The sequence below is a fragment of the Dermatophagoides pteronyssinus genome, unplaced genomic scaffold (assembly GCF_027571235.1).
Source record: "Dermatophagoides pteronyssinus isolate colony J.1.1.1.1 unplaced genomic scaffold, Derpt_VIB-CSIC_2022.12 sq0001, whole genome shotgun sequence".
Taxonomy (NCBI): domain Eukaryota; kingdom Metazoa; phylum Arthropoda; class Arachnida; order Sarcoptiformes; family Pyroglyphidae; genus Dermatophagoides; species Dermatophagoides pteronyssinus.
The window spans coordinates 747272-768315 of record NW_027461525.1 but is presented as its reverse complement, the minus strand read 5'-3'; the positions used below and the strand labels follow the sequence as shown (position 1 = coordinate 768315).

The 21044-nt window shown below is 26.0% G+C and overlaps 5 protein-coding genes across 6 annotated transcripts in view; 4 read left to right on the top strand and 1 right to left on the bottom strand.

The window, feature by feature from the left end:
• The window catches only part of LOC113789318 (uncharacterized), a 125291-nt gene that overhangs the window by 73009 nt on the left and 31238 nt on the right, over window positions 1-21044 (bottom strand). The window lies entirely within an intron of this gene.
• On the top strand, window positions 28-1651 carry LOC113789315 (uncharacterized). The gene is made up of 3 exons (XM_075824421.1): window positions 28-1331; window positions 1399-1488; window positions 1552-1651. Exons 1-3 carry the CDS (start codon window positions 141-143, stop codon window positions 1609-1611), a joined length of 1341 nt encoding a protein of 446 aa, XP_075680536.1. The 5' UTR covers window positions 28-140; the 3' UTR covers window positions 1612-1651.
• LOC113789313 (uncharacterized) lies at window positions 1766-3787 on the top strand. Of its 2 annotated transcripts, XM_075819375.1 has the most exons (4): window positions 1766-2869; window positions 2955-3418; window positions 3490-3579; window positions 3659-3787. In XM_075819375.1, the coding sequence occupies exons 1-4, from the start codon at window positions 2179-2181 to the stop codon at window positions 3710-3712; spliced, it is 1299 nt and encodes a 432-aa protein (XP_075675490.1). In that variant the 5' UTR covers window positions 1766-2178; the 3' UTR covers window positions 3713-3787. The 2 variants fall into 2 exon arrangements, with proteins under 2 accessions (XP_075675490.1, XP_075681384.1); XM_075825269.1 differs by having other exon boundaries at window positions 3490-3775.
• On the top strand, window positions 4003-5957 carry LOC113789310 (uncharacterized). Its single transcript, XM_027338829.2, has 4 exons — window positions 4003-4880; window positions 4944-5434; window positions 5506-5595; window positions 5670-5957. Exons 1-4 carry the CDS (start codon window positions 4220-4222, stop codon window positions 5766-5768), a joined length of 1341 nt encoding a protein of 446 aa, XP_027194630.2. The 5' UTR covers window positions 4003-4219; the 3' UTR covers window positions 5769-5957.
• Window positions 17980-19445, top strand: LOC113788900 (uncharacterized). Its single transcript, XM_075824137.1, has 2 exons — window positions 17980-18320; window positions 18388-19445. The coding sequence occupies exons 1-2, from the start codon at window positions 18055-18057 to the stop codon at window positions 19409-19411; spliced, it is 1290 nt and encodes a 429-aa protein (XP_075680252.1). The 5' UTR covers window positions 17980-18054; the 3' UTR covers window positions 19412-19445.

Genomic DNA, 21044 nt, shown 5'->3' with positions numbered 1-21044 from the left:
GAATTTCTTTTTTCAGGGGAAAAATCGAATCGAAATCAAATTGAAAACAATTCTGTTTTTCATTATGAATTTGACAATCATTCCATAAGTAGTTCATTCTGTGAATATTCAGACTAAACTTGACAAAAAAAATTCAAACAATGAATTTATTAGATTTAGAGACAAGATTATGGCAAAAATGGATGCATAATTCCATTTATTATCGTCGTATTCATAATCATATTAATCAATTATTTTATTATAATGATTTTATACGACAAAAAAATGCTCGTTTGATGAAAAACATTGATTATGATCGATTGGATATTGAAACAACGACCAGGAAAAAAACAACAACAACAGAAACAAATAATATAATTCCACGATCATTTATAAATGTAATCATACCGGGTATGTTTAATATTATATTTGTTATTGGTGCATTACCATTTGTTTTACAATTGGAAATATTGAAACAATATAAATTTTTTCAAATATTACCACAATTTATACCAAAAAGTGGTCCAAGATATGTATTAACATTGAATGTTATTTGGTCAACAATGCAATTTTTTCAAATGTTTTATGGAATTTCAACACGAATCGAAAGATATAGATTTTTATATCTTATGAATTTGAATGATGATCATCATGATAATGATGGTCGACTTGAATCGACAATTGAATCAAATCAATTTCGTTTGTTTCGTAATCGATTATTATCAATAGAAAGATGTTTAGTAATATCGATTGCAACTATTGGTCCATTATTAATGCTGTCAATGATTATTAAACATTCAGCATGGAAAATATCTATTTATTTGACAATATTCTGGGCATTTGTATTTCATTGTTGTATATGGTATATTTGTTCAAGTACATATCAATTTCCAACAATAATTGTTATTGTACAATATTATTTAATATTAAAACAAAAATCATTACAACAAGAAATGTATCAATTTCAAAATCGTCTATATAATAATTTAAAACAGAATAGAAAAATACAATGGATGAGATTACGATTAATACAATTGAATCAAGATTTTATATGGATACAAAAAGAAATTGCAACATGTGATCAACAATTAAAACGTTATCTAAATATATTGTTTATTGGTTTTGACCTGTTAATTACCTATTTAACTTGTTTAATTTTTCTAGTCAATTTAAGTATTGAATTTCTTTTAATCTATACGTTAATATATTTTGCACATATTGGTTTGTTGGCAATTTTGATATTTAATTGTTCAAAAATTGTACATTTTAATCGTGAATTTTTAAAATTGAATAAAAAATGTCTTTATTCGATGAAAGCAAAGAGTGTTTTGACAGATAGAAATTTTTATAAGGTATAATTTCCAAAACGAATCAATCAATTTCATTATTTTTTTTACAAATTTTTTCTTCCCATTCTAGTTGGATTCAGTAACCAATTTGATGTTGGAAAAAACATCTGGTTTTTCATTATTCGATGGTACAGTGATTACATCACGAACATTTTTTACTGTAAGTTATAGTAATATTTTCCTCCAAAATTAAAACATTAACTCTATTTTTATATTTTTTTAGCTTTTTGTTAATATTAGTACATTTTTTCTTTTTGGTTTCACCACAAATTGCTTGATATAGACAATGCGGTAAAAGGAAGTTTGGATCATCAAATTTTTCTTCTTCGATTAATCATGTTTTATGGCATAAAATTTATGCAAATTAAGAAAGCAAAAAAGAAAAACAACGACATTATTTTTCTTCAATTTTCAATTTTTTTTCACTTTAAAAAATCTAAATGGCACATTGATTTCAAAATTGACAAAATTCAAAAGAAAAAACCAGACAAAAAACAAAACGGAATTTATTAACTAGAACTGTATACACAAACAATTAGAACCAAATCAGACAACAGAAAAACAAGATTTAAATTTGATTTTCATATTTTCATATTTCATTTTTCAAGAAAAAAACATTTAAAATTTTGATCATAATAATAAAACTGATATCGTGCTTAACACTTGAATTAACATGAAAATCATAAACAACTAATGTTAATGCGGAAAAAAAAGTACAAAACAATGAAATTGTCATCATCGTTGGTTGTTTTGTTTTCTTTTATGCACGACAAATTGTCATTGTCTCGTATGCTTCTGAAGAAGGAAAAGCAAAACAAAAAAAAAAAACTTGAATCTTTTTTGGAAAAATATGAATATTCTTGATTTAGAAATAAAGAGTTGGCGAAAATTAATGAAAAATAAATATTATCGTTACGTACATAATAATATTAATAATTTATATCATTATGATGAAATAATACGAAAAAATTATTATCCATCAACAACAACAACAACAACAACAACAACAGAATCGTTTATTGAAAATGAACAAATCAAAAATTCGAATGAAAAAATTAAACGTCCATTTTGGAATGTAACCATACCTGGTTTGATTAGTTGTGCTTATTTTTTCGGTTTAATTGTATATCTAATTTGGCCGGATATTGTTAATGTACATCCATTTTTTCTTATTGTACCAAGTATGGTACCAGCTAATATACGTATTTATTGTTCAACAATGAGTTCAATATGGGCTGCTAATTATATTGCATTGGTTTTCTATGGTATTTCCACTCAACTAAGACAATTTCAATTTTTACATTTATTACATTTGAATAAATCAAATGGTCGTGGTTTAGATCAAAAAAATTTACAACGTTTACGTTTATATCGTGATCGTTTATTTTCATTAGAACGATCAACATGTACTTCGGTTACATTATCAGCATGGTTTGCTGTTGCATTCAGTATTATACAACAAAAACTTTGGGAACATTCATTATTTTGGTTGATTGTATGGGAATTGATTTTTTTACTATGGGTTTGTTATGCATGTTCAGGTAAATCAATCCTTGTTGTACCATAAAATTGTTAGAAAATTTTATTCTATTTTTCATTTTTTTTTTTTTTTTTTTTTTTGCAAAGGTTCCTATCAATTTCCAGCATTCATCTTTATCGTTAAATATTATTTGATTTTGAAACAAAAAATTTTACAACGAAGAATGCAACGATTTTTTATGCGATTAATGTTATTGAATAAAAAATCAATGCAAAATGTTCAATATGAATTTCAACGATTAAATTCATCATTTGTTGAATTACAGAAAGAAATTAATTTTAATAATATACAATTAGAACGATTCATATCGATATTGTTTGTTTGTGAATCAACAGTAATAACCTATTTGACTTGTGTTTTATTTTTAGCTTGGATGCCTATACTATTCGTTATTCTTTATTTAATTATCTATATTGCCCATCTAATTGCATTAACAACATTTATACAATATGGTTCAAAAATTGAAAATTTAAATAAAGATTTTCTTCATTATAGTCGAAAATGTTTTATTAATAAACATCAATATTTTAATCTAAAATATTTACTTAAGGTAGGATATCTAATATTTTTGCTTGTTTGTGTTTGAATTCATTATAATTTTAATTACAAAAAAATATATAGCAAGAATCTGTTACAAGTACAATGTTGAACAATCCAATTGGTATGAAATTTTTGAATGGTAGTGTCATTACATCAAGAACTCAATTGACTGTATGTATGACAAAAAAAAACAAATTTGGTTTCCTTTTTTTAAAAAAATTTATCGTTTTCTTCGTCTTCCTAAATTTAGATTATGGTCAATATAAGTACATTTTTCTTTTTGATTTGTCGAAATATCACCTGAATTAAAAAAAAACAGGATGGTCACTTTTTTTGCACTGGAATTGCATCCAATCAATCAATCAATCGATCAATCAATTAATCATTCGAACAATCGATCACACATCAAAAATATTACAATTTTTAGTAATTTTTCCTGTAGAATAATGACTTTGACTTACAAAATCAATAAATAAATGTTAGTTTTGTCCTTAAATTTTTAAAAAAAATTTTTATTTTTACCTAATCAAATAAAAAACAAATCATGACAGATATGCGCATTTCAATGAAAAAAAAACAATGAAAATTTTTTTTGGGTATATGTAAAACCAATGTACCTTTTTTTGTTTGTTTGTTTGTTTTTGCTATTTCGAACGACAATAAAAATCAAAAATCAAACCTATGTTCCAAGAAATATTGCGAAAATCAAAAAACAAATCTTACATTACATTCATTTGTCTGATCATCATCATCATCAATCAAACAAACATTGTAACTGATTTCCTAGAATATTTTTTTCAACTAAAAAAAAATGATTAATATTTTTGAATATGAAACGCATTTATGGAAGCGTTTAATGCAAAATGATTTGTATAAAAAATTTTATAATCATATATTCATTATACATCATTATGATGATTATATTTGTAATAATTATCCATATATTTTCAATGGACAACAACAAATATTCAATATAAAATCCAATACAAATATTCCAAGATCATTTTCAAATTTTATAACAACAATTTTAACAATAATTATGTTATTGGAAACATCATTATATTCATTTTTTCCAGATTTTTTTGATCAATTTTTATTTACACGTACATTACCGAATATGATACAAACAAAACGTTATGCAATGAGTGTTTGTGCAATTTGGTCAACATCAATTCTACTACAATATTATTATGGTTTTTCAACCATTGCTGAACAATTTGGTTTTCTGCATATATTTCATTTGGATAATAATCATATTGGTAGATTGAATAATTTGGAAATTCGTCAACTTAAATTCATTCGAAATTTTATGCATACAATTATAAGATTTATAACAATATTTATTGTTATTTTAGTTATAATTGTTGTTGGTTTAAAATCTATTGAACAATATGAATCAACATTATTATCATTATTTATAACAATATTCTGGTATTTTGGTATTGTAATGCATGCATTTTATGTTTGTTCGGGTATGTTTTTTTTTGTTTTGAAACTTTTATTTTTTCATTTCTTTAATTTTTTTTCGTTTCCAGTCATGTATCATATACCAATAGTAATTATAATTGTACAACATTATCTGGAAATTAAACAAAAATCATTGAAAACACGAATCAAACATTATCATCAACAATTATTTGCCGATAAATCTAGAATTCATCATAATTTTTTCTGGAAATGGCATTTTGGTAAAGCAATTAAAGATATTTTATCAATATATGAACAACAATTAAAAGAAATTCATATTCATAATAAACAATTAACAAAAATTTTATCAATTTTATTCACATCATTAATATGGTTTTTTACATATGGACTTAATATTATATGTTTGATTCCATTATCAAAAGAATTTTTATTTCTTTATGTTACAATTACATTAGCTCATTTAACAGTATTAATTATGTTGATTAATAGATGTTCAAGAATTGAACAACAAAATCATAAAATACTTCGATTGAAACAAAAATTTCAAATACATTCTAGTTTTGAAGGTGGTATGTTGAGTGTTAAAAATTCTATCAAGGTAATATTATTTCCAATCTAACACTTTACTGATTATCAAAAATCAACAATTTTTTTTATATTTTCTCCCAGTTAAATGGAATAATCAGTGCATTTTTAGATCGTTCATTTGGTTTTGAATTGATCAATGGTGTTTGTATTAAACAAATTACATTTATAAATGTAAGTTTTTTTGATTTGTTTCATTTCAAATATTTAAAATTTCATTCCATTTGAATTTCAATAATATCATATAGGTTTTTACAAACATAAGCTTCTTTTTCTTTTTAATAGCTCCACATGTTATACGATTTCGTGAACAACAACGAACAATGAATTTAGAATTGTCAATGTAAATCCGTCTAACCATCATATACGTCATGGAATTTGTGGTAAAAAAAAACGATTGATGGAAGACTTTTTTTTTGAATCACAATTTTCAATTCAAATTTTTCTTCCTTCTTTCATTCTTTCTTTCATTCATTTTTGTTCCTTAATACAAAACACGTGACATAATATCTCATATAGGAAATTAAATCGGATTTTTTGTTGTTGTTGCTATTATTATTTCTTGAAACGATCCATTATTATTTTCCTTTTTTTTTCAATGTTACAAATACAATATGATTATCATCCTTGAAACCAGCACCACCACCACCCCCCTCAAAAATAAAATAAATAATGTCATTGTCGAAAATTGATCATTTTGATGGACTTTTTCTTCGTTTCTTTGGTTTTGTTTTCAATAATAATAAAAAAAAAAATCAGGATATCGTGGTTATTGTATCACAACCAAGAAAAAAAAAACCAATATAAAAGTGATCCATCATCATACAAAAAACAACAACAACAAATTGATGACATTTTCTCAAAGTTGCTGAGTTTGATTTTTCTACCATTTTCAATTTTCAAAATATTTTGTATATATAATAACCAACTGCTTAGACAGAGAAAAAAAATCAATTTAATTTGTTTCAGTTTGGTTTTTTTTCAAAATTTTTCCCAAAAAACTTATTCAAAATTTTTATTGTAATTACATTGTTATTTGTTTTATTTGTTTCATTGATTTTGTTTATGAAGAACATATGACAAAAAAATCAATTTGTCGAATGTTAACCGCAATAAAAAAATGATAATAAAGTAGAATTGATACTAAAGTTGATTGAAAAAATTTTTAATTTAATTTAAAGCAAAAATTATAATGATGATGATGATAAGATTAATAGATTAATGGTTGTGTGTGTCATAATCTAAGATGGTCAAATGATAAAAATGTCAGATCATACATCAAATGTTTATGTGGTTTAACATAGATTAAACCAACCAGTAAAAAACTTGTGTGTGTGTGTGTTATTGACCTTTGAAGCTTTTGGTTTTGAAAAATTTTTTTTGGGCGTCATTCAATTTCAGGAACCATCCATGGTTGTTATACTTTGTTAACAATGAATCTATACTATGATACTGAATCATGAATTTCTATCCAACAACAACGGAAAAAATGACAATGATCGAAAAGATTGTTAATCTAAACATCTTCAAAATGAATGAATTTCAAGTATTTCAAATATATAATGAACACAAAAAAGAAGGAAAAACGATGAAAAATGATCATAACACTTATATACAATGAATCAAACTACAAGTAAGTACAGAGAAAAAGAAAAATAAACTGTCATAAATGGATTTATGCCCGGTTTTTTGGTTAATGTTCATGTAAATACTTTCAACTCATTACTGCTATACACAGACATTCTCTCTCTATCTATCTGTTTGTGTACTCTTTTTTTGGGAATTTTAATCCAAGGCACTTAATTTGAATTAACAGTATGGAGTATATACACACACACATAGGCAACATCATAATCATCAACAATAATTCCATGGATAATACCACTGAAATTTTTTTTTTTATTGCCAAACACTAAAACGATGACGACGACGACGATCCGTCATTCGTGTTTAAATCGATACAATTTTTTTTCTGTTATACGTGGTTAAAATCTTTGTTGGTTGGTTGGTTGGTTGGTTGGACATCCTAGTTGCTGTTGTATCAAAAATGGAATAACATCCGACACAAAGAATGCAATGGGGTAAAATAGAATAAAGTCTGCCTTTTACGAATAAATTTATCGTTTTTTCATCCCAGAATTGTGTTGAATGGGTTGTTGTGCAACAAAAAGAAATTCAATTACACTGTTTTGGGTTTCACAGTCTGCCTGTTATCCTTGAATGAAATAAAGAAATATTGAAATGGGAGAATAAAATTTAAATAAAGTAACAAGAGATTTGTTGATTTTTCTTTTTTTTTTTTTTTTGAAAATTCCAATGTACCAATGTTGAGTTTTTCAATCTTGTTTGATTCCATTTCCTTTTTTTTTCTGGTAAATTTTTTTTATTTTTGTATGTAGATTTTTAATTTGCATAATAATTCTCTCTATCTCTCTCACTCGCGTTTGCTAGTCAATATGAAAATGGAGGGAGGCAGTGATGCAATGATCTCTCGCTTATATATGATACATGAATATTTACATATTTTTAAAAAATTTTCTTAATATATCCCCTTCCCTCAAAAAGAGAAGAGAGAAAGAAGAAACTAAAACATAAATTCAATTTTTTTTTTCAATTCAGAAATATGCTTTTTGATTTTTTTGGAATCAGAATTGAAAATATTTTCCATTTTCCATTTCAATTCAACCATGCATATAATACGACGATCCATCCATTGAATCCATCCATTGAATCCATTGATCGTTTTTTGTTACAGAAGAAGATCCAGAAAGATCAAAACCTTAACAGCAACAACAACAAAAACGATTTTTTGTTGTTGTTAAAAGACACTAAGTTGAAATGGATTTATGGATCAACTATTTTGATTTTGTTGTTGTTGTTGTTGTTATTATTACTGCTGAAATCAATGGACCAATGGATAAGATTTTTGTTACCTTTATTCATTCATTCATTGATGTTTTGGCTAGTTTTTGGTCACATTCCATTTTGCATACAAATATCGATTGTATCGAATTTTTGTATCGTTCATCTTTATGACAAAATGGTTGGTTGATTACAAAATTGATCCCAAAGGCGAATCATTTGGATGATGATCATCATTATCAAACCACATTGGCTTAAATCTTGGTAGCCGCGAAATTTTCAAAAAAAAAATAACTACTACTATCAAAGAAAAATCAATAAAAACCAAGGAAAAATTTGTTTGTGGTAAATGATTATTTTGTTTTTGCTTTTCTCCTTTATTTGTTTGTTTTTTATCGAACGAAAGAAAACAAATTAGACAAAAACACACAATGCATACATAATGGAAATCCATTTAGTTTTAGTACAATTGAAACAAAACAAACAAACAAACAAACAAAAAAGTTATCCTCAATCGATTTTTTTTTTTGGTTCCATCATTATCCAGGAATGAATGAATGAATGAATGAATATAAGGAGCAGCTGCTTATGTTACTCTATATCAATACTATTAATCGATTCATTGGAGCCAGAAAAAAAAAGAAGAAAAACACAAAACACGCACATCAATTATTTTTGATAACTTTCTTTCGATTGATTTCTTTTTCTTTTTTTTTTGGTTGAATCGATACAAATCCCTTATCCAAAACGAAATAAAAAATTCAAAATAAAAAATTTACATGTAAATTATGATCAATTTACAAATTCTCATTACATTTTTTCAACAAAAGAAAAAAAATATTGCCAAAAATCCATAACCAAAAAAAAAAAAAATCTGATTATGATGACAACTTTCGAAATCAATCGATATTCAATATTCAATCGTCGTTGATTGTCATTCATTGGAATCGATTATCAACATGTTCTACATGTTATCGATTTTTAATTTCATTTCATTCATTCTTTGTTATATTGCAATGAAAATACATATTTTCTTATTGTTCAATTGGATATTGTTCTACTTTTATATTCTCAACTATTTCTTAAGATTCTGCTACATTATAATTATCACTATGGTTTCCGTTTATTCTTCCTTTATTCTTTCAAAGCTTCTTAGCTTTACAGAGAAAATGATTAGAAATCAATCAATTTGTATCAATGAATCACAATAATAATGATTGGTGACAAAGTAAATTAATTATAATAGCAATATACATGTGATCATTATCCAATATAAAAAACCATTGAAAATTATTATTATCATTATCATTAAAGGAAAAAAAATAGAAGCAAAAAGCAATGATGATTATAAAGAACCAGAGATTTATAATGAATTATTATTGGGCGTATAGTTGGTTGATTTTCTCTTTATTTTTTCTTTATTATTATAGGAATTTTCAATGTGGTTTTCATTTTTTTCTCTCTCAACAATAATAATTGCTTTGTTCATTGATTCAATTGTATGATTCTATTTTTTTTTTTGGGTTTCTGGTTTTCAGTGATCAAAATCATAGTTTGAATCAATGACAGTTCCATATAGAAAGCTTGAGAGAAAGCTTGACAGCAACAAAATTCTAGACTTGATTACTGGTATGATAAACCTTGAAAATGAAGGCGAAAAAAATCGAGTTATTATTAAATATAAACTATACTGTTATTTGACAGCTACAAACAAGAATTCAAATATAAAATGATAAGCCCACTTGAATTTTTTTTTTTCTCGATTGGGGGGATGAATATTCTTTCAGTTTTTTACGCCTACAGGAATTGATTTGGACTAGAATGGTTGGATCGGTTGCAAATGAAAGAAAGAATTTGTTTTGCCACTGACCCCTATCATTTGTCAAATTATAGCCGTTATTTTTGTCGATTTTTTTTGTTTGGTTGTTTGGTTGGATATATGATTTGCGTGTGCAATTTCGGTCTATGTGTGTGTGTGTGTGTGTGTGTGTGTGTGAGAGAGAGAGAGAGAAACATTACAATTATGAACATGCCTAACAAACACACTTGAGAATCCTGAATATCAAATGTAGAATTCCTTTAACCAAAAAAAAACAAAAAACAAACTTGTCATTTTGATTCAATTTTCAATTGCAAAATAGGCAAAATGAAAAACAAAAACAACAACAAAATCAAAACATTTTTTTTCAATTCAATTTTCAATGTTTGAAGAAGAGAAAAAACAAAACAAAATAAATAAATAAACATACAGAATAATTCGGTTGAAAAAACAAAATCTAATCTAGAATCAATAGATATGAACCGAAAAGCGAAAAGAAAATTACTTGAAAGATTTCTTTTTCACTATTCATTCATTCATTCATTCTACAAGAGATAAACTAACTTGAATACAAGAAAATTGAATGAATAAAAATTTTATGAATCCTGCTGTTGAATCCTACACAGTTTCGCACCAACCCAAACTGTGTTATTCGAATGAATTTTCATTTTCATTTTTATGCACAAAAAAAGGGGATAAAAAAAATATTTTTTGACATAGAGAGCAAACAACGATAATAACATTGGATTATCGTTGTTTTGAAAAGAATCTTTAGAAAGTTTCGTTTAGAAGATTCATCATCAAGAGAAAAAAAAGATGAAAATTGAAAAAAAATGAAATGAATGGAAGCATCATACTGATGGAAAACAACAAGAAAAACAAAAACAAAACAAATAAATAAATCAAGATCTCAACAATAATACATCAAAGAAATTCTTGTTTTTGTTGTTTTTTTCATTTCATTTCTTCAGATTTTAAGCTCATTAATTTTTTCGCAATATTCTTTTGCAGACATTCATATAGAATGCTTGAAACAAGAATCTTCAAGAATTATTATATATCGTCTTTCTGTGTTCAACTGCTTCAAGAAGGAACAACAACCAGAAAAACCAGAAAAAAAGTCGGCATTTGAAAACAAAGAAGACAGAAAAAAAATTGATCCATGAACCAAAAACAAAAAAGACAAAACAAGCAAGTAAATATCGATCTCTGTTTGGCGATAAAAAAAATTCAATTATTCAAGATTTGTTTTTTTTTGATTTGCGTGAATGCAATCGTCAATCGTGTAAAACTGGGTTTTGAAATTTTTTTAAAAATTCAAAAAAATTTCTGGCCATGAACGCCATCTTTCGTTCAAACACTGGAAATACATGGTTGAAATTTTTTCAAATTTTTCAAAAAAAAAATTTTCAAAATTTTCTGATTCACTCGATTCATTGAAAACTATTAAAAATGATAAATTATCAATACAAATTTCTCTCTATATCAAGCATGATTTATCGTGATCATTATCATTAATGATCATGATTTTCAAAATCAAATCAAAAAAGTTTTAATTAAAACAAAAAAACCAAAAATTCTTTTCCATTTGAAATTAAAACAATAAAACAAAAACAAAAGCAAAAAAGAAAAAAACTTGACAATTATTTAACCGGAAAAAGGAAGCGAAAAACAGAATTTCTAGAATGAATTAAAAGTTTTTTTTTCAGTGAAACAAAAAAAAAAATCACTGAATGAACCATAAATTCCCTTGATGATATATTTTTGGTGATGATGCATTTAAAAAAAAAAATTGATTCAAACGTTACTCAAACGAAAGAAAAACTTCAAGTTTTCGATAGGATTTTAATGTTGTTTCTTCGGTATTGCCAAACAAAAACAGAAACAAAAAACTCGATGCTAATACACAAAAGAATTGCGAAAGAGAGAGAGAGAGAAAATCAAACCCAAAAAAAGTCAATTTATCAATTTTAAATAAAAATAAATTGAAAATTTTGTTTGTGACGATGACGATGACGATGAAAATCAAATGGTAGCTGGCTATAGCAGCAGCAAAATTCATATCAGATCAAAGTTGAATCCCATATTCCAACAAATAGAAAAAAAACAAAAAAAAACCTTAATGGTCTACGAATATATTATTCACTGATGCAATGACAAATTAATCCATTGAGACATTTAGTTTTAGTTTTTTTTCGTTGTTGATGATGGAATAAACAAAATCAAATGTAAAGTGATATCCCAATTTTGAATTGAAAATAGAAAAAAATTGGTATTGATGAACAGAAAAACCTGATGATGATGATATTTTTATTGTTGTTTTTGTTTTTTGTTTTTCTGTCTTTTGAAATAAACAAAGTTAACCGTCCGTAGAAAAGCGATCAACGCAGTTCAAAATTCTTTCTCAAAGTTTCAAAATCAATTTTATTTCATTCGTGGACGATGATGGATAGAATTTTTTTTTTCTCGTTCTGTTCAATATCATATCATTCGAATAAGGTTAATAAATTATTTGCTTGAAAGTTTACTTTTTTTGTTTTCTCAATGTGTGTTGGCGTGAAACAAAGATGATAACTAATTAAATTCGGATTTGTAGATAGAATTTTTGGATTCTTTCAGCAACGATGACAGCTTCGCATCCCGCTGTTTGCATTCTGGTCTTCTGTTTCTGTTTTTCTCGTCATTTGCACCCACACACAGCAAAGATTTAAACCAACGAAAAAGTTTTGAAAAAAAAATCTCCATTCGATATGTCTGTATACAGAATGGTCACATTAAATATTTGAAAGCACTAAAAACAAATTAATCTAAAAAAGATTGAATGGGAAAATGAAAAACAATAAGATGATGGTGAATAGAGAATTATCCCAAAAGATTAATGATTCAGAAAATACTCATGGGTGGTATTTGATAATAGAAATCATTGAAAATGGAATATGGAATATTCTGTATAAATCAAGGTAATATCACATGATTATAATCATTTCATATATTGTCAATATGAATCATAAGAAAGAGAAATATTTGTAATAGAATTCATATAAAGATGGAATTCAGTTATTCATTTATTCAATGATGCAAGATTCCTTTTTGCAAAAAGATTCTGATCATCATCATCTTATAATAGACTTATTTGATTAGAATGGAATTATACTAAACAAAAAAAAAAAAAGTATATTTTTGTTTATGTTGATGATGATAATGATAATAATAGGGATCAATTTTTTTTGTTGAAATTGAATTTCATCAATATGAAAAAAAAGAATAAGTAATCATAATTCTCAATAATCAATGTATTGAATCATTGAAATTCAATTGATTTTGTTTTTGCCTCGTTTGACAATCTCAAACAAACTCAATGGTGGACAGACAAAAGAAAAAATGAGCCATCCAAAAAATGATGATGATGATGATGATTAGAATTTGATGCAAACAAAAATTCTTTCTTTCATTCTTCTGGTCATCCAAAATTATCAATTTATTTTCTGTGTACCACATTTATCGATGGTGTTAATCCAGAAAAAGAAAGGCAAGTAGATTACTTTGAACATATTATAAATAGAGAAAAACAAAACAAAACAAAAACAGAAAAATTCCTTTTATAAACCAAAATGGTTATCAAACGAACCGTTACATTCAGAAAATAATAATAATAATAATGATGACACTATCATCATCATCATAATCATAATCAAACAAACAAACGAAAAGTAAAAACATTCATTGAAGAGAAAAAAAACATTCAATATTATTATTAGTAGCCAAAATTCCAAAGAATCATATTATTGAAAATAATGATAATAACTAATACAATAGGTTTGTTTTGTTTTGTTTCATTTTTCCACTGTGTGTATACAACCACCACCACCAAACTAAAGACAATGTATCCGCGGATGAATGGATTGGTGGATAGATTTTTTGGATAGAAATTCTTTTCGCTGTTTGTTTGTTTCATATTGAATTTTTTTGTTTTTATCAATTTCGTTTAATGTAGTGGAATGAAAAATAATTTGCAAAAAAAAAACATTGGGCCGACCATTGTGATGAAATTTACTTAATTTTTCTAATTTTTTGTTTGTTTGTTTGTTTGTTGTTGTTGTGAATATTTTCATTTATTCGATTAATGATGGTCGAATTAAATGAACCAAAAAACAGAAAGAGAAAGAAAAGATGGATAAATGTTTTTTGTTTCAGTAGGAAAAATTATTGTTCATTTTCCAATTGATTAAAGTTTCGTTTTGAATTTGTTTTTTTTTTATTTCTCGGAGTAAAAAAAGCCAGTCAAAAAAACCAATAAGGTTTTTTTTGAAAAAGTGAGAAAACCAAAATCCATTGCCAAAAATAAATATCAAAGATCAAAATTCGTCACATACCTGTTCGAAAAGAGATAAAAAAAGAGAAAACAGAATTTCATTAGTAAAAAAATTGATTGAAAAAATTGTAAAAATTTCAAAATGTTACTGATTTTTTTTCATTTCAGTTTCCTATGGTGGTGAAAATTAAATAATTTTTCATTAATCATATTTTGTTTTGGGTGAAACAAAAAATGTGTTACAATTCTGAAAACACACACACAGGAAAAATGCAAGAATATTCTTCTTACGTGTGTGTGTGTGTTACTATATTCAATTTATGGATACCCCCCCCCCAAAAAAAAAAAAGAAATCAGTTCTTTCCTTTTGATTTTCTAATTCAATTCGGGTACGGAAATAGAAAGAAAAAAATGTCAATTGAATAAAGAATGTAGAAGGATGTTGGGAGAACAAGAATAAAGAAGAAAAAAAAACTATACAACAAAAGCATCCACAGAATGAATGAATGAATAATGAAAATTTTTGAAGAAAAAAAAATCAAAATGAAAAATTTGTTTAAAATATGATTGAAAAATAATAAAATTTTCCTTGAAAAAATAGTGAATTGAATTGAAACAGAATATACAGAATTGATGAAAAATTATTCAAAAAAAAAAACATTTTCGAAAATTTCATTTTCATTTTCATTTATTTTTTTTCAATGAATTCATTTAGTTAGTCAGTCAGTCAGTCAGTGTATTCTTTGTAACCCCCCCTTTAAAAAAAAAATGATGTATTGTAAAGTTTTTTTTTTCACTTTCTCCATCACTCTCTCACCCAAGATAATTGAAATTTTTCATTTTCATTTTTTTTAGTTGGCGCTCTGGAACCATTTGGTACATGTTTTAGCCAAATACAGAGAGAGAGAAGGAGTGTTAGAAGCAGGAAGAAGATGAAAAAAATTGATTCAAAATTGAATTCAAAAACAGAGGAAAAAATTCTTTTTTACATTTACATTCAATGTATTTGCCCATTTATTGCCTTTAATTTTGAATTAAAATTTCAAATTTTTTTTTCAAATTTTTAATAATTTTTTTTCTTCTTTTGAGATTTAAATCTTTGCCAAGTAGAAAAAAAAATGTTGATAGAGATAACCAGAATATGGAGGAAAGAAATCTAAATATTTTTTTCAGAATGTGTTGCAGAATGGAAAAAATAATCGATTGTATCGATTGTATTGAAAATTGTTACGAATGCACACTTTGATAAATTGAGGCAATGTTCAATCAGTCAACAGCAATAATAATTTGTTTTTGTTTTTGAATTTTTTTAAGCAGAAAAAACTTGATTCAAAGATGAAAATTCAAAACTACAAATACAAACTTTCAAAACAATTATCATTTTGACAGTTTTGTTGTTGTTGTTCAACTTTTCCAACTTGTCATTCATTGAGGTCTTTCTTTTTCCTCAATTGAATCTCTCTCTTCCTTGCCGGATACAATTCTCATGTTGTCCACATTTCATTCGACAAAAAATGAGCTCAAATTTCACAACAAAAAAAAGTTTTTCAATTCGAAAAAAATTCTGATAGAATCGCGTGCATGTCAACTGTTCAAAAATAACGAAAAAAATGTTTAGAATTTTAAATTCAGATCGCAAAAAAAAAGAAAAAAGATCAAATAAATTCAATGGTCAGAAAAGAAAAATGAATAAGTGAATTGAATTGAATGTTTTGAGGGAATGTTTTTTTCAAATTCAATTCAATACATTTTGAATAGAAAAATTCAACACAAAGAAAAACTGTCAGTTGTTTGGTTGGTAATCATGTAATGTTATCTTTACCAACAACAACAACATTTTTTTTCGTACATTGACAAAATGTAAAAAAGAAAAATCTATAGCGCGATGACAATTTTCAAAACAAACAAAACAAAAAAAGATTGAATTCCTTACTGAATTTGCAGGCATCACTTTTGCGATGTTTTGTTTTTTTTTTTGTTTTCAAAAAACAAAAAATTCTGGATTTTGAAATGTCAATGGGACAAAAAACAAGTGGACAGAATTAAGTAAATTGAGTGAGAATCATCAAAAAAAAAGAATATTATAGAAATCCACACACAAAAAACTAATGGAAGAAGAAAGAAAAACCTTAATTCAATTCAAAATTCTTTGTTTTGTTTTTTGTTTTTTTTTTGTGTGTTTGTGTGGACATTCATGTCACACAGAAAGAAAAGAATCAATGAACCAATATATAACCAATAATGATTGTAGAATAACCAAAGATAACCAAGTCTGTCTGTCTATCTGTCGCTCTACATGATGATGATAATAATATTGTATTATATTATTTGATTCTTCTTAATTGATATTGTATTGTATTATTTTTAATTCACGCAATTATCCTAGCGGATATGCGTTTTCCAATAAAATTATTATTATTACATGATGATGATAATCGCTTCAAAGAATAATTTTCTTTTTTCTGGGCTTATTTTTTCAATCATATCTTTTATTTTTCTGCTTATTCTGCCGTTATAAAATGGTCATTCACTCAATATGCTGTATGCTACGATGATGATGATGATGATGATCAAACAGAAAAAATTGATGGCCGACACGTGACTCCTTATGATGTAATTTCTGTTTTTTCATTCTCACTCTGTGCTCTCTCTTTATGCAATTCTTGAAATATCTGAATAGAAAAAGAAGAAAAAAATGCAGATCGTGCCAGACAAAATCATAAAAACAAGAACAGAAAAAAAATTCTAATCGAAACATCTTGAACATCTCTCTCTCTCTTTCACTAGTCGTTAACTATCAATCTCTAATTTTCATCTTTTTCCCCAAGTAATAATTCAATTCAATCAAATCAAATCAAAGTTCGTCGTTTTCTCAGTGGAAAAAAAAGGCAGAAAATTCAATGCATTTCATTTCTCCCACAGTCCACAGAAAAAAACAATAAAAAAACAAATTTTTTATGATGATAACGAATTGAATATTGGTGCTATGTTGAAATCATATTCTGAAAATGAAAATGAGAAAAAATTCCTTAGCCAACATCCTGATGTTTTCTTGAGCAAGCAAGCAACTTGACTTGTCAGATTGATTGACGTTGAATCAAGAGAGACTCGTTTTTTTTCATTGAGAAAGAAGAAAGAAGAAAATATTTTCATCTTTCAATGTTGATGATGTCAAAGTTTTGCCGAACTACTTTTCATCAGTTCGTTGTGTTTCTTTTTTTTTATTATCTAAGTACAGATGAAAAATATTTTTTTTGATGGTTTTATCGTCAAAATAATAAAGATATGAAAATGAATGAATGCAGAAAATCTTTGAATTCCAGAAAAAAAAGACAATAAAATCATTGCCAATGGCGGCTTAACAAATGAAAAAAAAGAAGAAATCCTTGCATCCTTGAAATGATGTTTTTGAAATGAGGTTCAACAAAGAAAACACATGGAAACACATTCACACATTTACACTTGAAGATTTTCCTTGAAAATTTGCTCAATTTCTTTGTTGTTTTTGGTTGTTCGAATTCGTATTAGTGGTGTTGAAAGAATTCAAATTTAATTTGAATATTCAAAAAAACAAACAATAAACTTTAACGAATATAAAATCAAATTGATTGTAGAAAATATTGAACAATACCATAATACCATGGGTTCCATGTGCTGTACACCGAAAGATATAACATTTGCTATACCGGATGAACAACATGGTATTTTTGCATCAACCGATTCACAAAATCAAATTTCATCAGCATCAATTAGTAAACAGGAAAAACAATCCAATCAAAAATCATTACATTCATTTAAATCACAAACACAACAACAACAACAACAACAACCACAACAACATCCATCAATAAAAGATAATAAAATGAATTTAGTACAGGAAAAAGATCAACAACAACTTCATCAAAGGTAATCATACAATTTTCACTAGATATATCGTCATTATTGTTTCAATTTTGTTTTTTCATCTCATCAGATCAAAAGTAAAAGAATTATCAAAAAATAAACAACAACAAAACAACAATAGTCAAAAATCAACAATTATATTGGGAAAAGATGATTCATCATTGAATATTATTGATTCAATTGATTTATCAAAACGTATGTTAGAAATATTAGAAAAACGTAATCGTAAACGTATGAAACGTAGTGAACAAATATTAAAATTACAACAAATATCTGAAACAGAAAATCAAATTCAAATCATCAATAATAATAATGATGTTGTCAGTGATGATAGTAAAAAAAATTTAAATAATGATAAAAAAAGTATTGAAAAAGTTGATTTTTTCTTAAAAAAATATAATGATGATAAACAACAACAACAATCCGTACGATCAACAAAGACGATTCTGTTGAATAAATGCGAACGACAAATTAATCAACAACAACAACAACAGAATATCGACAACAACAACAACAAAAAAATCGATATTCAACAACAAACTAAAGCAAAAAGTAAAATAAAATTATGGACAAATATGAATAAAAGACCACCAAAAGAATCATCAAATTCAGCAGCCGTTACAAATTCTGCTGCTGATTCTTTTTCACGAATCATTAGATCGAAAAAAATTGCAACAAAATCAAAGGATTCTATGTTGATAATAGGAAAACAACAACAACAACAACAAAAAGCAATGACAAGTATACTATCATCATCATCATATTCAACAGTATCAAAAAGTAGTAATGATAGTAATGATGTTGTTGAAAATAGTAATAGTTTTGCTATTGATAAGGGAAAAAAATCTAGATCAAAATTTCGTTCAAAATCTAGATCAAAATCAAAATCTAGATCAAAATCAAAATCATCTAAATCAAAAACAAATAAAAATAAAAATAATGTTTTTAATAATAACAATGAAAATGATGGCCAAATTATCAGACCAAAAGATGATGTTGTTGATGATAATGATGATGTTCCATCATCATTGAGTAAAATGTTTGTCGTTCCAAGAATTCATCGATTGAAAATTAATAAACAACAACAACACTAACTAACATACTGAATAAAGGGAATTTGAAAAAAAACTCAAAATAAAAAATTTTGTAAACTTTTTGTTATAAACAAAGTGTTTTATCCTTTTTGTAAAAATAATTAAAACAATTCAATAAACAAAATTACAATCTTAGCCGAAAATGCTAAGGTCAATAACCAGGAATGTTGGCAAGAAAGGAAAAATTTTTTGTCCTGTGTCGATTTTTTTTCAATAAGCGTGTCTCGTATGTCACACAGTTTGTTTTTTTCGTTTTGTTTTTTTTTTTTTTTTGGCGTCTTGTTTGTCACATCAATGTTTTCATTCATTCGTTCGGTTATCGAAAAAAAGATCATTTTCACAACAACAGCAACAAACCCGAAACATAATTATGTAACATGTTTTTTATAACATGTTACATAATTTCCCGACAAACCAATACATCATACGATGGAAACAAAAAAAAAAAAAAAAAAAAAGTAAACACATAAAGCTTAACAAACATGCACAAAAATATCATATATCCTATTGAAAAAACTGAAGGGAAAAGAAATGAAAATGTCAAAAAGATATTCACAGATTATGTGACAATAAATGAAATTTTTTTGAATCTGCTTTATGATGATGAAGAGAGAGTGACTTCATAATAATCATAACACATTTTTCATTGTCAAAATTCATTTTGAAAAACTTTTTTGTATTCTCCCTTTCCTTATTATCTTTTATAATGAACAAGATAGAACGAACAGTGAAGAATTTAGTTTCGATAACAAAGAATAAAATGAATGAAAAAAACACTGAAAATAAAAAACTTTGATGTTGATGATGATTACGAAAAAAGAAGAAAAGAAAATATCGAAAGTTTTGTTGTTCTTCGTTGCAGATATTTTCCAAAAAAACAAGATTATAAATCAGGTTTTTTGTTGTTGTTTTTGCTTTTGTATTCATCATCATTATTATGATCATTTTAAATCATGATAGAGGTTTACTATTGAAACAACAACAACAAATTAAGTAAAACAAAAAAACGAATGATTAATTAGATCAGAAGATGAGGAAACAAAGTAGCAAAACTAAAACCAATTTTCTTTTTTTGATCCAGGAACAAAGATCAGAGAAATTCGTAGAATATTTATAATCAATGAATTATAGTTGATTTTATCTTTGAAACAAATCGAAATCAGCCATTTTTTGTTGTTGTTATTAGTGTTTCTAAACATGTTTTTGTCACATTCATTCATTCATTCATCCGATTTTCAAAAACACTCATTATTTAACACACACACACACACACACACACAAGAATCTGATCGAAGAAGCTTTTTCAATGTCAAAAACGAAAATGAAATCAAACGAAACCCCCAGACCAAGCAATAACTAAAATTGTATCATATATTCATTATGGATTATTCTCACTATTTTGACATCTGTCAAACATTTTTTTTGGATGATGACAATATTGCCCAGATAGAATGAATGATTCATTTTTTTTTGAAAATTCATTTTCAACATAGAAACTGAATTGACTCATGAACATTTGAAAGATTTATATTTGTTAATTTCAAATTTTCATACTGTATAGTCTTGTTTATTTTTTTTGCTACTGGTTATCCACATTCTAAAACAGATGTTTGTTCATTAATTTTCAAGAAAA

Bases quoted from the DNA above. Each gene is read 5' to 3' on its own strand.
- LOC113789315 (XM_075824421.1), top strand. From the start codon at position 141: ATGAATTTATTAGATTTAGAGACAAGATTATGGCAAAAATGGATGCAT. The intron at 1,332-1,398 runs GTATAATTTCCA...TTCCCATTCTAG, and splicing joins CAGATAGAAATTTTTATAAG to TTGGATTCAGTAACCAATTT. The intron at 1,489-1,551 runs GTAAGTTATAGT...ATATTTTTTTAG, and splicing joins CATCACGAACATTTTTTACT to CTTTTTGTTAATATTAGTAC.
- LOC113789313 (XM_075825269.1), top strand. From the start codon at position 2,179: ATGAATATTCTTGATTTAGAAATAAAGAGTTGGCGAAAATTAATGAAA. The intron at 2,870-2,954 runs GTAAATCAATCC...TTTTTTGCAAAG, and splicing joins GGTTTGTTATGCATGTTCAG to GTTCCTATCAATTTCCAGCA. The intron at 3,419-3,489 runs GTAGGATATCTA...AAAAATATATAG, and splicing joins ATCTAAAATATTTACTTAAG to CAAGAATCTGTTACAAGTAC.
- LOC113789310 (XM_027338829.2), top strand. From the start codon at position 4,220: ATGATTAATATTTTTGAATATGAAACGCATTTATGGAAGCGTTTAATG. The intron at 4,881-4,943 runs GTATGTTTTTTT...TTTCGTTTCCAG, and splicing joins TGCATTTTATGTTTGTTCGG to TCATGTATCATATACCAATA. The intron at 5,435-5,505 runs GTAATATTATTT...ATTTTCTCCCAG, and splicing joins GTGTTAAAAATTCTATCAAG to TTAAATGGAATAATCAGTGC.
- LOC113788900 (XM_075824137.1), top strand. From the start codon at position 18,055: ATGGGTTCCATGTGCTGTACACCGAAAGATATAACATTTGCTATACCG. The intron at 18,321-18,387 runs GTAATCATACAA...TCATCTCATCAG, and splicing joins CAACAACAACTTCATCAAAG to ATCAAAAGTAAAAGAATTAT.